The 17,987-nt window shown below is 44.7% G+C and overlaps 1 protein-coding gene across 1 annotated transcript; it reads right to left on the bottom strand.

Moving 5' to 3' along the window:
* Nucleotides 1–8,600: 8,600 nt before the first annotated feature.
* Nucleotides 8,601–16,784, bottom strand: TBR1 (T-box brain transcription factor 1). The gene is made up of 6 exons (XM_049773349.1): nucleotides 16,093–16,784; nucleotides 15,298–15,452; nucleotides 14,746–14,867; nucleotides 13,970–14,128; nucleotides 12,858–12,919; nucleotides 8,601–9,459 (listed from the first exon to the last, which is right to left on the bottom strand). The coding sequence occupies exons 1-6, from the start codon at nucleotides 16,782–16,784 to the stop codon at nucleotides 8,601–8,603; spliced, it is 2,049 nt and encodes a 682-aa protein (XP_049629306.1).
* Nucleotides 16,785–17,987: the final 1,203 nt, after the last annotated feature.

Raw genomic sequence — 17,987 nt, 5'->3', positions numbered from 1 at the left:
AAATGAACCACAGTTTGATCCCCCGGCATCCCATATGGTCCCCCAAGCCAGGAGCGATTTCTGAGCACATAGCCAGGAATAACCCCTGAGAGTTAGCTGGTGTGACCCCAAAAATTTAAAAAATATATATAAAATAAATAAAAGAATTCAATTTTGAAAAATTCATTTTAATCTTTCTCTTGTTAAACTTTAGCTAAAGGCAAAGAGAACATAAGTTAGTATCAGATGGTTCAAGGAAGGACAACAAGCCCAGAATGTCAAATAAAACATATCAAACTGCAACAAATAAGAAACCACAGAGGTAAAGGCTTTTAGGCAGGGGTAAAAGGTATGTATTGTGAAAACTAGCACGAATCTTCCATCCCTTCCATAATACATGTGTGGCAAGTTTTCTTAGGAGAGGTCTATAAGCCAGTGAAAAACAAGCCTATAGAAATCTATAAACTACATAAATTAAACAGAATAAAAGTTGGAAGAAAAAGGGAAAGTAAGGAATTGCAGAGACTGTGATTCTGAAATCACCCACAGAGCTAATTATTATCTAAAATAACTAAGAAAATAAAGATCAGTCTTTAATAAGGGCATTATATTTGGTTAAGAGCATGCTAGCAAATGTAGTAAGATGTTAATGTCTGTGCAAATGAGGAAGCTGAATTGAAAGGATCAAAGAAAGCATTGAAAGATGGGTCCTAAGTACAAAAGAGAGCAGGGCTAAATGGAGAGCTGCACGTAGCTAAGAATGTGAGGAGTAAAGAAGAGAACAGAAATACCAATAAGAGCCAAATATAGTCAGTTGTCCTTCCACAAATACAAAAAAGTAATCAAGATCATAAGGTGAATATTGAGAGGTGGAATAATTAAAGAAGTAGACAGGTTGGGGGGGCATAAAAACTTGAAAAACCAATGTGGAAGAGAGGCTAAATGAAAAGACATACTGTATCTGATGCAGTCCTGATTATTTCACAATTGTTTTTGGATAAAGGATAAAAAAAAAATGTGACCTGAAATAAACAAACTGATGAATCAGGCATAGATTTTATAAAGATTCAGGTTCAGGGTGGTAGTGTGAGAAAAAAAAAAAAGAGTATGTTAAAAAGGAAAAAAAAAGTTGTTGGCAAGAGAGTCAACAAGGGCAAAACGAGTGTCAGGGAGACAGCAGAGTTGGAGGAGGAAAGAACAAATTTGTTGAGGAGGAAGTCAGTATGTTTCTTTGACTTTCTCCACAGGAACAAAGCAGAATGTGAACATAAATTAAGAGGATGAGTCCCAAAGGTGAGTGATTTCTAAGAGTTATTTAAATACAATCATTTAGAAACGATAGCAAATTAAGACCAAGGTAGGAAAAAAAGACTTTATTGTAACAAATATATAGCATTCAGAGATAAGTAAACTGTTAAAGTCTACGTCCTCATTATAGCTTCTGTTTTCTCAAAGGAAGGTGCTGAATAGTAAACATTGCTGGCATTTGATAAAAAAAAAACTATATCCAAAATTATGAACTTTAATTCTAAGACACAGCAGATTATAAAAGGATGAGTTACCTTTTAAAAATTTTAAAAACTAGAAATAATGATTTGGCCTTTAACTAAATTTCCAGCCTAGCAAAACCATTCAAAATAAACTATATAGAACTGAAAAGTTCTCATAAAAATTTTTTAATGGTTGCAGATGGTCTAAACTCAATCCATATAACATGCATATATTCTTTATTCATTGGAGTTTGAGAATGTTAAACCTAATATATACATATATAGGATAGCTAATATAAATACAAGTATTAAATTAGAAAAATCATAATTCTCAAAAAATCTAAATATAACTATTTTACAAGGGAAAGAGATGATTATACTAATTCAGGTTTTCAAAATAATAAAAGAAAATAGCTCCTGAAGCAGAAAGACAAAACCATATTCTAGAGTCTAAAAATTTATCTTTGTTGATATATAATAATCAATGTTTGAATGTACATGGATGTGCTTATCATCACTATTCAAAGAGGATAATTAGAATATACACACAATCCAAGCATGTATATGAATGGTAGTGCCTTCTATCAACTTTCAAAAGCAGCCTATTTGTGCCTACAAATGGCAGCCCAGCAGGCAGTGACATCAAACCTAGAAGTGATGTGGCTTGTATAGTATGCAGTGAAGTGCAGTGCTCTACTTGTTTGCAATGGTTTTATTTTTCAACTAGTTTTTATCACACTTGGCATGAAGAAGGGAACATGTGCTTTGCTAAATTTGAACTTTTAAGACGAAACTGAATTAACTGAGAACCAAAAAATTGCTTCTGAATTATCCTTAGATTGAAAAATGCCTTCCCTTTCTTACTAGGAATGACAAAATAAAAAAAGACAGATAACATCTCCAAGTGCAAGTTAGGAAGCGTGAGGTTGGAAGGTTCTATGGTTTGAGATCAACACTATTTTCTATTTTTAGGAACCTGAAATAACATTGTAATGAAAAGGCATTTTCTTCTACACAACCACTTGCTAACCTAAAGATATGCAGCACACTGAAACTTAAATAAACCTATATTAGCAACTAAACCTAATACGAGCGAGATTTGCTTTGTATTTTTTAAGCAAAATGTTCAACTAATTTGCCATTTATTTCAACTGAATATAACCACATATATGTTTGTATATATGTTATATACATGTACATATATATGTTATATACAAACATATAACATTACATTATGATATATAATAAAAAAATTCTCAGCATAACATTTACTTAACCTTCTATTTTTCCTACTAGGATTATTAGACATAATTAACATATTTGCTAAAATCATCACAGGCCTATTTCTAGAGAGGTTTTTTGCCTTAAACTCCTTCTTCACAAAAGGTATGGCATGATACCCAAGTATAAATGCTGTCGTGCAGATAATTTTAAAAAGTTGAGAATCAAAATAATTTTAATACAAAATTTAAGCTATAAAACATAGGATGTCTTTATAAGGAATATAGTGATAAGTAATAGGTCAAGCAAACTGAATGAAATCAGCTTGTAGTGCAACCTTCATTGCATTAATAATGTCACAGTTAGTATGTTTATTAAATTAAATATTACCAGCAAGGGTCTTCTTAATGCTATGTTCCTAATACTAGATTGCATATTTATTTCAGAGTTAGCATAGTAAGAGGGGGAGCTATCACTAGAAGGACTATTAAGCCATGTTTTTTTATTATTATTGCTTTAATGGAGCTATTCAAATCAAATTTTTCACGCCATGCCTTGAACACCGCTGCAAACCATACTGTGGGTGTAAAATACATGCAAGGCAGATATAATCAGCTCAGATGAGCCCAGCGACTTGTACACCATCAAGTTTACTTTATTGTGAAAGCAGTGGGGTTTTCTTTCCTGTGAATATATTTTTAAATATGTTGCAACCCAATTTACAAGCTATAGACTGGCCTCAAGAAACAAATCTCAAAGCATTTGTAATAAACTAAATTCAGTGCAATGGCCACAATCCGGCCTAATTTGTTTCTGTCTTCCCATAACACACTTTCGCTCTGGCAAAAGAAAATCCCCACTGTTCAAGTAAATTTTGCACTCGATTTGTAACTTCAGTAAATCATATAGATTCAACTTGCTTTAAGTCTTGATCTTTACAAACACTGATATTATTGACAGAAGCTAAAAACTTGGTCTTTCAACTATTAAAATTAGTAGAACAATTGCCAAGACACTGAGTAAATTAAATATTATTTAAATTGAATGTTTATCACTAGTCTTCAAAGTTGCCGGCTTCTTCCTAAATTTGTCAAAAATTAATAATTGTTGACTGGATGGGGGGTTGGAGATCTAAATTGGTCGGTTTTCACACAGGATCTTATGTCTAGTTTTTCGTTCCTATCCCCGCAGTTAGAATGATTCAACTATACACTTTTATGTTTAAGTTGCACCTAAGGACTGCCTGAACATTTACGAAACCACTTACAAACACAAACACGTTGCCCAAATATCATTATTTGAGCACGTTATAATTCTCTAGCAATATAACTGACCTCTAGTTAATAAGGCATTTGTTTCTAGCCTCTAACCTAAACAGGAGGTAGAACATCTGAATGACAGTAAATGGTAAATATTTAGCATTGGGATTTAAGAGAGGCTATTTAAATGCAGGAAAGAAGAGGGTCAGGTTCCCTATAGATTCGATTTCATCTTAAGAGCTCATCTTAGGTTAATTAGACCTAGAAAGAGGCACAAACTAACGTTATTTTCCACACATTGTTCACTAGGTTTCTGGTCGGCTTTAAAAAAAAAAAAAAAAAAAAAAACTGGCATGTTCTAAGCCACATCAGTAACCTGAAGTGGCTTTGCTAGTGCTAAAAGCAGCAGGTTCATAACCTGCTTTGGGGTCGGACACCCAAATCCACCAGATTGGGGCCACTAGAACAAGGGATTCCGAGATTTTGCCAGGTCGTAGGGCCGGGCTTTAGGCCTGGAGTCCGTCTAGACCCACCCGCGGCCTAGATCCTGGCCTAACTGACTGCGCCCAGCCGGCGGCCTCGAAGAGAAGCCAGAGCGTCCAGGGCTCGGCTCGGGCCTCCGGGCCGGCACCACGGCCCGGCCGGCCAATGCAAACGCCGCCCCGTACGTAGCTCCGGGCCTCTGCAGCGCCCCGGCTGGGCGGCCAGAAGCCCAGTCCGAGGAGGAGCGGCACAACCTGGGGCTGCCACGCGTCTATTGCCTCCTTCTGTCTACAAAGACCTGAGGCCGCAGCTTCCCGGGTTAAGCTTCCCGCGGCCTGACTCAGTCCCTGGCGGGTGGTGCCAAGTAAGTCAAAATGGCGCAGGCCCTGCATCCCAATCTAGTCCCATCCCAGCGCTCATCCTCCTTTTTTGCATCTTTTCTCTTTTGAAGAAGACGCGGTTGAAAAGAGATGTTTGAACCAGGGAGGGAATAACTGCAATTTCCAGATGTGTTCCTCCGTTCCCTCTCCTGTCTTATGTCCATAGCCTTGACCTCTTTGGCTTCATGGATTTTTTTTTTTTTACAAAGAATCTCCAAATTTCTCCCCGGCCACGAACGTGGGTTCCCACGGGCCCTCCCAAATCCAAACTTGGCTTTCCTTAGCACACAGACGCAGATGGACCAATGTCACTTCACTGGACACCCAACCCAAGACTTCTTGGAAGCAAGGAGAAAGGCTCACTGCTGCCTGCGAGGGACAGGAAAGCACCAGGCTTCCGAGGGGAGTGCGGAGCTGCTAATTTAACTCACGCTGACTCAGTCCACACCGCAGATGGTGGCGGAACTGCCAGAGAGCCGACCTCCCCAATTTCCCTAAGTACTCCCCAAGAACAACTAACATGCGTCTTTGCATCTTTTCGGTACCAGGCACTAAGTTCCCAGTGAAATCGGCCCTTCGCTTCTCAACACCCTGTTTCTGCCTGGGTGGGACACGAGCTTCTTGGCTCGCAGGGATCCGGGCCTCCGCCCAGGTGGGCGAACCCTGCACTGGCCGGTCCTCGCGGCTCCGGCACCCCAAGTTCTCCGGCCGCACGTGCGCTCGCTCACTCCCGAGCAGCCAGGCCGCAGGGCCTGAGACCCGAGGGTGGAGGAATAAGAGGATTACAGGAGTACGCTGCTCGACCTCCCTCGCTCTACACACATCGTGTTTGGTACTTTTTTGTCCTCTTTTCTGGTTCTTAGGCGTGGGGAGAAGAGAAACACAAAGGAAAAAATCGGCCATCGCTTTTCTAGGTGGCAGCCCAGACTCCGCGGTACGCCGTCTAGTGGCGAGATGGTCCAGGCAGGGCGAAGGGATGGATGCCTCACCCTCCCCACAACCCCGTCACCGCCTAATTTTCATTTTAATTAGAATTTTGAAGCTTCTTTGCGTGTCATATTGCAAAGGGGGATACAGGATAATCTCAGAGTGGTAGTAAATTTAGTCCCATAACCTTTGGCTGGCTCAGAATTGAACTATTTTTCACCTCTTTTCTGGATCTCCTCTGTCTGGAGATAAAAGTGCAAAAAATTAAAAATAAAAAAAATAAGTAACTCCAGGAGGTAAAGACAGAGCTCTGAACACTCTTTGGCCAAGTTTCAGTCACCTCCCCAGTTGGGATGGTGCATGACTGCATTTGCTCTCAAGGAAAGGGTCTCACTTGAACAGAACTGGCATTGGTATTCCATTTGGAAAGGGGGGAAGTAGTGCCTCTTCCCCCCCCACCCCTCCCAAAGCATTTTTCAAGATCAGTGACTAAAAAACGAACCGTTCACGAGTTCTATGAAGCCTTCTCCCACTTCAGCCATGCCCCACTCCCACCCCCACCCCCACCCGCAACCCAAACCATCAACACCAAAAATGTAGGCCATTCTGTGTTTGCATTGACAGATTCGCCACTCGCCTCCAAGGCCTTGTATTTAAAGACCGGATTTTTCGACATCTGCCTAAAGCTGCGGTCAACAGCCTATTTTGACATGCATTTAAATGACACCGACTCTTGCTCAAAGCCTTCTGCCTTACTTTCTGAAATTGAAAGATATCCCTAACTTCTATTAAAGACTCTTTCTATGCTTATATTTCTTCTAACTTCAGAGAGAATGGGATAGAAAAGATGAGGAAGGGCATATATTTTCTTGAAGGGAAAGAAGAGCACAACAAAGTGAAACAACTCATAGGGAACTAACTGTAAATCAGAAGGAAAACGTAATCAGTGATAGTGCTTTCAAGCAAACTTAAAAATGTGAGGAGGTTCCCATTAAACAGACTAACTGATTTTGGAGTGGGAACAGGCATTTCTTTCTTAATCCTCAAAATTAATCGCCTATAATAAATTATTTTCAAACTGTAAATTGCTTTCAAACACAAAAGTGTTTTACCAGATTTATTTTACTTGTTATACACAGACAATACAAACGAGCAAAAAAACAAAACGTTTCTCAATGGAATGTGTACTTGTATAAATTATTCAGTTCACAGACAAAACAAAACAAATATAAAAATCACAACATTAGATTTACAGAAGAGCCAAAATATACACACGTTTAGACCCTGAATTCCTATTAGGAAAAAATCCCCCCACGGATTGGAATCTAGATTGAATATTGTGTCTGATGCATATTTCACATTAATTTTAAAATACAAAAAAATTATAGGTTTGCTACACAACATTAGAAATCCTACTAATCTATTTCCAGGGGTTCGAATGCTTCTTATCAATCAAATGTAACAAGACTTAGAGTGGGAAAATAATCAGTCTTACTTGCATTAATGCTAAGTGTTTTCCCAAGGAAGTCAAATTTCAGCTTTTTCCAGGTGGCAGGGAAGTCATTTTCAAAACTAAAATGCAGTAAAATATACAACTCACACAATCATCTTCACTAGACTACACTATAGTTACCAACAATTCAGTCATCTATATCATTAGTAGAATATTCATTACAAAGATTTACAGCATATAAAGGTGGAGGGGGACTGAAAAGATATTCAGAAACAGTTTGTCAGCATATTTGGCACCTGCACAGACCAGTAATGAATTTGGCACTTTGGGGTAAAACAAATAAGGCAAAATAATATTGCTGATGTCGAGCTATTCTATTTAGAAAGAGGAGGGGAGGTGAGCAGGGACATACAACTCTAGTTAACTTGGCTTTGCAGGCATCACGCCTATGAAGAGACACCTATCTCTTACAGGTGTTTGGTCGGATTCTTCTTAGCTATTTGAGTGCATTAGGGCACAGAGAAATGATTTCACGCAATGGGTTGTAAAGTGAGAAACCCATCATTATCAAGTATTTTATTTTACGTTTCTAGAGACTTTTAGAATGTTAATGATCTCACAAGGAAAAAAATGTAAAGGGAAATGGGCGAGGGCGGGAGGAAAAGGCAGAGGAAAGAGAAAAGAGTGAACGAAAAGGTGAAGCATGAACTGGTTTTGTGCCTTGACGATGAGAATAAAAACTAGCCATTCATTACAGTAAATTAACACTATATACAATCATTTCACAGGCTTTGTTCCACTAAAAGTATTAACATCCCTACCATCCATCCATCCATCCATCCACTCGGGGATAAGAAAGGACGCGCTGGGGTGAGTCCAGGTTCTAGAGTCAACATCTATGGTTAATGGGGAGGCAGAGGCTTGGCGGGTCGGGTTCTCTGTGGCCTGACCAGACTGCTCAGGTGTCCTAAAGGGGAAGAGTTTTCATTACCGAGAGAAGATTGGGGGTGGGGTGGGGAGGAGGAAGGTAGGTGAGGGGGGCAAAGGGGAGGCAGAGATAGGAGTGTAACGTCACTGAAGGAGAGTGAGTAGGAAAACCAAAAAAAAAAAAAAAAAAGGTTTTACGGCCAGGTTGAAGGTCGGTGAGCTAAGTGCAGAAACTGCTGTGCAAAAAGGGGGGGATAAAAGGTTAAGATGACACTCGGAGACCCGTCCTTAGTCGCTGCAGACGGTAATCGAGGGTCAGATCAACTGGGGGTGATGGTGATGGGGTGGGGGGATGCGCCAGGCGGGAGTTGGGGAGGAGGAGGAGGAGCTGGGGGGCCGAGCTGTGAGGGGCTGGCTTCGTGGGGGTGGAGGGGGTCCCGGGCGTGGGGCGTGGGACTGGGGCGGCCCGGGCCGGCCTAGCCTAGCTGTGCGAGTAGAAGCCGTAGTAGCCGCCTATGTCCTTGGCGCAGTTCTTCTCGCAGTCCCGCTGGGCCAGCACCTCGCTCTTGAGCGGGGACGAGCTCTCGGAAACCGGGGTGTCGGCGGGCGAGAGGCGCCTCCGCTTGGCCTGCTCGTAAATGCCCGAGTCGCTCGAGTCGATGGACTTGATGGACGAGGGCGTCTCGATCCAGCTGGAGTCGGACAGGTCCTTGGGCTTGGCCTCCTCGGCGGTGCCGGGCGGCAAGGGCGAGCGCTCGGCGGCCAGGCCCTCGGCCTCCTCGCCCAGGTAGGGGTTGGCCCCGGCCATGCGCGCGGCGGCCGCGGCACTGTTGGGCCAGCAGGGCAGCACCGAGCCCGACTTGGCGCCGCAGTACTGCGGGGGGCTGCGCGCGCCCCAGCCCGACGGGTCGGCGTAGTAGCCCAGAGGGCGGCCTGTGCAGCCCGCGGCCTGCAGCGGCAGCGCCTTCACCCCGGCCGCCGCGTACGACAGCAGCGTGGCCGCGTTGCCCGCGAAGTCCGTGGCCGTGTCGTAGGCCGAAGCGGCGAAGTCCAGCCGGTTGTTGGCCGGCGTCACAAACCAGCGCTGCGGCGACGGCGCGCCCGGGTCCTCGGCCTGCTGCGGCGACAGCAGCCCGTTGGTGTGCGGCACGCTGCGGTCCGTGCCCGGCCCCGGGCCTGCGCCCGCGCCCGGGTGGAAGCGCGCCTTGGCGTAGTTGCTGACGAACTGATCCTGCAGGAAAGAGCCGGCCATGGCGTAGCGGGCCCCGGGCACGATCTGCGAGCGCGGGGAGTCGTTAGGCGAAGGGGTCAAGCGGTCCATGTCGCAGCCGGTGTAGATCCTGCGAGGGAAGGACAGAGAGAGAGAACCGAGGGGTGGCGCAGAGGTTCCCTGGAAAGGGGGGACAGGGGCTGGGGGGCAGGAGAGAAGGAAGGCCACCTCCACTTGTCGCCCACCCCTACACTCTCCACCTGCAACTTAAGGGCCAGGTTGGAGACAGTCAGACAGACAGACAGACAGACAGACAGGTCACAGACTTGAAGCCGCCCCCAAATAATAAATTATGAAAGTGTAAAGGGATCATTTGAAGGTCCGAAATTAGAGACCTAGTCACCACACACATCAGGAAGACCTCTCTCCCTCCCCCCCTCTCTCCCTTCCTCTCTCTCTCTCCCCCTCTCTCTCTTTCCTTCCCTCCCTCATTCTACAGGACAGGAATCACAGCAGGGAATTCTCAGCCCACATCTCCAGTATATGTATATGCATTAAGGTGTACTGTGATTTGCCCAGGGACCAAGGTGTTGTTTGCCCACTGGGCCTTTCCTCTGCGGTGAGAGTTTCTGAGCAAAAATTCAAAATGAGCTCATGAGCTCCAGTGATAATACAGCGGGTAGGGCTCTTGCCTTAGATGCAGCCAACCCAGGTTTGATACCCGGCATCCCATAGAGTCCCCAAGTACCACTAGAAGTAATTCCAAGTACAGAGTCAGGTGTAACCCCTGAGCACCTCTGGGTGTGGCACCAAAAAAAATCCAAACAACCAACCACTCCTCGCCCCCTTTTAAGACTACATTTTAAGACTGATGCACAGAAACAGGCCATACAGATAGTCAAGATCAAAGTTGCCCTGACTTCTACTGTGACCCCAGGGTTGCTGCTGATGCCAAATCATCCCCACACCCCAACCCCCCCCCCAACCAATAAATGTCTTTTGTTTCCCAGGTGTGAGCCTTAACTCACACTTTTTCAAGACAGACTAGAACTACTAGTTGGAATCAAAGTCATCAATCTTTTATAAAGAAAAGTGTTTCGCTGACTGCACTTCTCCCTAGCTACTGATCTGATTTACAGGTAAAATATACAAACAAGCAAATAAAAAAAGTCTTTGGGGCAAACTCTGACCCTTGAGTTATCAGTATCTTCCAAGCAATCTCTTATTAACTAACTTTTAAATAATTTAACTATATGCTAGTCAGGCAGGCGCTGTTGTCTAGGACTGAACTGAAATCATAGTAATTTATCAAATCATTACAATGAATCTCTCCAGTTCGTAGCATTATCATCCCACTTTGCAGACAAAATAACTGAGGCAAAAAGATGTTAGATAGCAAGCCTTATCACAGACCATACTTTCATTATCAAAAATTATCTTCACTAAAGTAGCCAAAGAGTAATTTCAAGGTTTAGGCCTAGAAATCCCATTAGATTTGAGAGGAAATCAGAGCTGGATTAAGATTAGTAGGAGTGTTTTCTTGTACACATAAGCACATGCCTCCCTTTTTATTTAACTCACACATAAATGTTTCAATCTTTAATCAACAGACTGTTTTGAAAGAGAGCCTCAGTCTTGTCAGACCTTAATCCTTTGGGGAGGAGATTCCCTGGTGAGTAGCCAAGCAACTCTCTAGTCCTCCTGAACTCCCATGGCTCTGTTTCTCCAAAAGTGAGCCAGGCCCAAATTACCAAAATGTAAGGGGAAAAGAGGGCAATTCTACTTTTTGTATGCCCTAAGACCTGGGGGGGGGTTATCCATTTATATAGGCAAAAGCTTTTTATATGATATGCAAATACATATATACATCTTATTTATGCACATATATGGAGATTTAATAATCAAAGGGAATGGCTTTTCTTGGGGAAGTTAGCCAGAGGAGGGGCAGGTGAGGGTTACACTGCAGCTGCTCAGGTCCATCTGCTTACTGCACAAAATTTCCCTCCTGAAATTTAATTCCAGTTTCATTATGAAAGGAAGAGGAAGGCAGGAAGGGAACATAATCAACAAGGAGCAAATATCGTCTCTGTTTACCACCACAATATTTTAAAAAGGAAAAGCAGTCTGCAAAAGATACAGTTGAGATGCCCATCCAGATCCTAACCCACTTGGGATTACCAGATTAATTTGTGCAAAATAAAATGCTTCGGAACAGATGTTCACAACAGAATGAAAAGCTCAAAATCTACAAGACCCCCTAGTATTGAGACCAGTATCTCTGGTCTCCTGGGCTACACACTTTCTATTTTGCCGGGTCCACCTTTATAGGTTGTGAGGAATTGTGTAATCAAGTTTTTATTCTGGAAAATCATATTCACGAGGCTTGCTTCCTTTGAACTATTTTTGAAGGGTGCACATGATGGTTATAGATTGTAGTGTCAATGTCTCTCTTGTCCTTTCTATTATAAAAGCATCAGGAGGGGAAGCTGGTATCTACCTATGTGATGGAATACAGGGGGCCACTTGTCTTTTCATAAATGTAATCATATTCTGGCCAAAGCTTCAACTTTGTAGCTCTATCTCAGGCACTTAATGCAAACTGAGAATAAAACACGTATTGGGGGGGGATCAGAAGCCGAGTGGAGAATTCCTACAAACTACATTTAGGTTTTTTTCCATACCATATTAACTGAACTCTTAAACATTATACCTGGGCCTTGAGCAAGAATGCTAGAGTAAGTTCAAAAAGCATTCAGTTGCCCCCAAACAACTAGAATTGTCCCCAAACAACAATATTTTGGTAGATAAGACATGGAGATAAGAAAGATAGGTAAGATTTGCCTGAAGCAAAAGAAATCAACACATTTAATCAAAACACATACCTCAAATTTTTAAGTAAGAAAATGAAGTAATTTTTCCTTTGAAGCTTATAAAATGGTATATAGAAACAGCAGTTGGATTTTTTCCAAAGCCTGAAAGGACTGTAACAGCAGTTCTGTTCATGAACTTGCCTGTGGTGGGTGCACATTGTTATTCAGTCCATGGTAAACTTGCAAAGGAAAAGCTATTACACAAAACTTGGAAATGGGTAAATAAAAGTCACATATGCCAAGGAGACTGTAACAACTGCCAGAACCACATGCACTTTCAGGCAGAATCGGGCGGTTTCAGACATAGACAATCTGAGCTGAGCATCTGCAGCGACATATACAACTCCTGCACCAGGGAAACCGGGGCAGCTTCCCCAACCAGCCAGCCAGCCAGTCACAGAGGCCCGCCAACAACTTTGTAATTCATAAGACAGCTAAATATAGATGGAGGAAACATTTGACCTAAGCCACAGAAATACCAAGTCAGAAGGTCATCACAGAAAAGGGGAAACGACAAGCAGGAAAGGGAGCACCCCAAGAACCACTGACTGCACACGATTCTAGCCTCCAAGAAAGTTTTCTACATAAACCATCCAGCTTTGACCTATTGCTCAATTACACAACTCTTTGAGAAGAAGGAAGGTGCAAAATTACTTACGTATCATAATTATCCCGAAATCCTTTTGCAAAGGGGTTGTGATCTATTTTCAGTTGTGTAATCTGGGAAAGAAGAAAAGATTAATATAATCACAGTTTTTCTACAGGAAGATTGGGTGTTTCAAAAATATATCACCTGACACTTTATGTAGGGACTTAGGAACAACAATTTCATTAAATTGCAATGTGTTCATAACCGAAAATTTTGAGGAAATAAAAGGAAAAAGGATGGAGTATCACGAAAGTTATGAGAAACATGTTTATATAAATAGGTTAAAAAAATAAAGGGCTGCTTGACCATGTGCTCTGCTTCAAATGCACAGATTAAAGTTATATATTTTAATTATTCGCAATGCACAATCCAAACAAAAATCTTTAAGGGGAACTTGAATTTATTCCAACTATTACCTATTTAAAATGTTTTACCATATTTCCAAAACTTGAGTAACTCGGAAGTTGCACCAAAAAATCAATTCTGAATTATAATAATTCTTTTTCATTTCTGACATTTTCGTTATTTTAAAGCTATTATTATAATAGCAGTAAAATAGTTTTGCAAACGTGCAAAGGCTGAAGGACTACAGGCTGCAGGACAAGTCGTAGCTCCCAGTAATTTGACTTATTGTCATTTTTACATATTGGAATTGTGTATTATTTGATCACCCCCAAAGTGATGTTTATCTATGAGTTCTAAGACTTAAAAATAATTTTAAGGCAATGCCAAAGCTTGCCAAGAGTAAAATGCACCGGGAAATATGCCTGTTTTCTATAGAAAACGGAGTCGCTGCTGTTTTTAAATAAAATTTAACTAGTTTGAAAACTCAATGAACATTTCCAGTCCCTAAGACAACTTGAAAACCTGGGCACCACAGTATTGGCCCCGAGTGACCCGGCGACAGAGAATAAAAAGCGTTTTCCCCCTGACTTTGGATTTGAAGGAGAGGCACCGCAGGGCCCCCAACCCGACGACTAAAAAGGGTGCAGCCGAACCAGCTGTTGCGGCTGGTGGTCCCCCTACTCCGGGGGACAGTGCGGGATCCCCGCGGGTACGGAGGAAGCCGCCGCCGCCCGCGTCCGCCCGCTGCCGCGAGCCCAGGCCCCTGGCTTCCTTACATCCGTGTTCTGGTAAGCCGTGACGGCGATGAACTGAGTCTCGGGGAAAGTGAATGTCTGCACGCGGCCCGGCTGGCTGGTGTCCTCCGTGCCGTCCTCGTTCACTTCCACCACATGCAGGCGGGGCTGGTACTTGTGCAAGGACTGTAAAACCACCATCTGTCCCGCGGAGAGAAAGCGGGCGTGTTAGCGCAGTTGGGGTGTGCGGGTCTGAGCTGAGCCGTTATGCGGCCGGGGGAAAGCGGGGCCCGCTACAGACTAGTTGAGTAAACCAGCACTAGGAGCAATGGATCGCCCGACCCTACAGAAAAGATGCACCTACGGGGGAACAATCCTGAGGGTCCCTGTCCTAGGCTTCTTTAAAAGGAGGAAAGATGATGTTCAGCTGCAAGTTCTGTGGGTTTCCTTGTGGCAATAAACCAAGCATGTGTGCCTGAAAGGTAAGGGACTTCCAGGGGGGTATTGGGCGGGGTGCAAAAGGAACACCTTGACAGACCACTTAATAGGATTTTCAGAGAGAAGAAATAGACAATTTTAAGTCTTTTTTCATGAAGCAAAGAATCATGTGTCCGGTTTCTCATGTTGGTTTAAAGGGATCAGTTCATGTAAGGGAGAGATGAGAGAGAGTGAGAGAGAGTGAGTGAGTGAGAGTGAGAGAGAGAGAGAGAGAGAGAGAGAGAGAGAGAGAGAGAGAGAGAGAGAGAGAGAGAATGTATGTTTTATGGGGGGGGGCGGAGAGACTGAGAGATTGAGAAGTGAGCGCTTGAGTCACTGACCTGCCCATTGTTGTTTGAGGCTCCTTTGTTGTTTGTAAGTTTTAATTTTCCAAAAGAGATTTCTTGACGCATCCAGTGAGCCCCAGTGTTGGGGGAATCCGGGTGCATATAGACCCGGTTTCCTAGAGAAAGAATATGCTGTTTACATACGCTCGGGGCACTGCCCAGTCCCAACTCCTCACCACGCGGCGCGCACGCACACACACACACACACACACACACACACACACACACACACACACATATTCTCTCTCACAAACACACACACGTACACACACACCCCGGCACTCCTTATTCCACTGTGAAGCCCATTAACTGGCACCTTTTTAGGCCGCATATTCTTTCCTATTAACTGGGGATGATTAAAATAGCTTTTTGCATAATCCTCCCCCTTCTCCCTGCTCAGTCTGTTCCCCTATTCCCCCTCATTTCCTTTTAGAAGTCATCGGCCGATCGTTTTCTAAAAGTCGCTCGAGCCAGTCCACAAAGGCTTTAATTAATCATTCTCACCTAAATAAGTGTCAGGGAAACGTGTTAATTGGAAGGACTTGCCTTGCACATTGGTGTCCGCTTTGCCGCAAGGAACCCATTTGCCTCCTTGAAACCTCCAGTGATTGGGATCCGCCAAAATCACATCCACAAAAATATTGTAATGAGCCGTGGGATCCAGACCAGAAATGTTAAAACTTAAAAAAGGAAACATGCGCCTATTTGAATTAAGGGAGGGGAGGAAAAAAAAAAACAAGAGGGGGAAAACATCAATGTCAAAGATTAAATACAAGAAGCGCAGCGCCAGATAAAGCAAAGCAAAACTTGTTCTCGCAGGCAGCAAACGTCGACGAGCAAACGTTGGCTGATTTCGAAAAGGTGGTCAAAGAGGCCAAGGGGGGGGGGGGCCCAAGTCGTGGAGCTGCCGAGCGCGCCAGCCCGAGGGGGCAGTGGGCAGGGGTTGCTGCCCAGCTAGAGCGCGAGGTCGGCGACCCGCACTTGGCCCTGTCCGTGCTGCGGGGTGCTGCGTCCCCTCCCAGCCCGGCCGCAGAGGCTCCCTGTCTCCCTCTGCCCTGGCAGCCTCTCCCTCTCTCGCCTTCCTCCGGCTTCCTTCCTCTAGCGCCCGGCTCTCCGACCGCATTGCTAGAGCGGGGTTCCCCCATCCTTCCACACCAACCGCCACGGTGGCTAGACCTTCCACATGCCCCCTTTCCCCAAATCAGATCACTTTGGGGAAGCGCCCCGAGCGTCTGCCACTCCATCCCCGACCCCAAATCCTCGCCGCCGCCTCGGCGGTCACAACCCGCACACTTGTCCCCGGGTGGCGCCTGGCAGCCCCAGACTGTAGGTAGCATTTACCTTCCCTGTTTGGTGATGATCATCTCCGTTTGGTGCCGGTGAAATTTCAGCCAAAGGGGCCTGTTGCACAGGTACACCTGCGCTTTGCCGGGCACCAGCCCGGGCTGCGTGGAGGAGAACTGGTAGAACGGGGCTCCTTGGTAGGAGTGACCATACTGCTGCGGGTAAGGATAGCCGGCCGCCGGGTAGCCCTGCGGCGAGGAGTTGGACAGGAGGCTGTTGTAGGCTCCGTTGGTGATGACCGGGTGATGGGCCATGTAGCGGCTGGGGCTGCCGATGGAGAAGGCGGGGTGCGCAGGTCCGTGCTGGCCAGGGTACGGGAACATGGCACTGGGAGCAGTGGCCGCAGACTGTGGCTGGCTGGACTGAGAGAGGAGGTAGCGATCTGCAGCAGAGCCATCGAAACTGTGACGAAGCTCAGAGACCCCGTCCAAGACAGGAGAGAGTTTACTTCTCTGGACGTCCCCTGGTGAGTCCTTGGAGTCAGGAAAATTGTCTGTATCTGACTGATTCGTCATCCCCCTGGTAATTTTTTTCAAAGGTGAACTTCTCTCCAGGTTGTCAGTGGTCGAGATAATGGGATGATCGTGCAAGACAAGCTCAGATCCGCCTGAATGTGGGTAGCTGCTGCTCACATTGAGAAATTTCTTGGAGAGCATGATAGAAGGAGAAAGGCAGTGCTCCAGCTGCATAGCTCTAGAACCTGAACACTCGCCCTCCTGTCCTTGGTTTTGAAAGTCCTATTTATCATAAACTAGAAATCCACAGACCCCCTCACTAGACAGAAAGCACTTCAACCAGCAAATGCTTCTCAAAGGTTTGATTTACTTTTTTTTTCCCTGGGAGAAGAGATTGGCCAATTGACACTATGCAGCAATCAGAAAAGGCTCACTTTTGATCTTGCTGCTTGTGCAGCCGATGAAACGGCTCCTGCCATTGGTTAACTGCTGACAGTAATTTAATTAGATAGACATTAATTAGGATAATCACCTGGCTCCTGGTCGCGACGATCATGGCAAATTGAAGGGGATGATTTTATTGTTGGCTTGGGGGATGGGAAGCGTGTGTGTTGGTTTTACGTGAGCACTGTTGTGTCACCTTTAAGCTTTGTGACCACTGCTTTTGGAAGATTCAAATATGTGCAATTTACTAAACATTTTCCTACCTTCCCCCCCCCCCCACCTCCCTCCTTCGAGCTGAGGGGCGGAGGAGGGAATTCAATGATGCTAGGAGACTTTTCGGATCTGAATGAGCCAAATATTCAGTTGAATGTAACGATTTCAAGTGCAAAGTATACAAAGCACGAGCTGGTGGCCTCTTCTCGCCCTGTAAAGTTCCAGAGTCTGTCTTTTCCAGTTAATACAGAAAAACACAGCACCTGAGTCAGTCCTTTGTGAACAGGTCCTGCGTGGCCTCCACAACCCCCATTCCTGCCCCCACCAGAAAAAAAGGACATAATTTAGACCACGTAAATAAACAAATTACTGAGGCTGAGCGTCACAGTGTGGAGAGGCACATGGGGGAGAAGCACAGTAACTCACCCACCATCCATCCATCCACCCCACTCAGGAAGGTTCAGTTTCTCAGTTTCTCGGTTGAACACAGAAACTGTGGCAATTTATGATCTCCTTTTCAAGTTTTGAAATAATTATAAGCTGTCGGGCTGGAGTGACTTAATGTATTTGCAAGGAGGTTAACCAGGTCTTTACTAAATATTTGATCAGTGAGCCTGGTTGCAGATCATCAGAAGAGCTTCTAACTGGGGTAGGCGCTGTGCATCCCTAGCGTCCCACTGCACTTCCTTCTCTCTGAGGTTTGCGACAGGTTTTAAAAAAGCCTCGCCAGTCAGTAAAAGAGGACCAAGTCTTCAGGCCCTGGGTCAACCAGAGGCATTG

Source organism: Suncus etruscus, chromosome 5, assembly GCF_024139225.1.
Source record: "Suncus etruscus isolate mSunEtr1 chromosome 5, mSunEtr1.pri.cur, whole genome shotgun sequence".
Taxonomy (NCBI): Eukaryota; Metazoa; Chordata; class Mammalia; order Eulipotyphla; family Soricidae; genus Suncus; species Suncus etruscus.
This window is presented reverse-complemented; position numbering and strand designations above follow the sequence as displayed.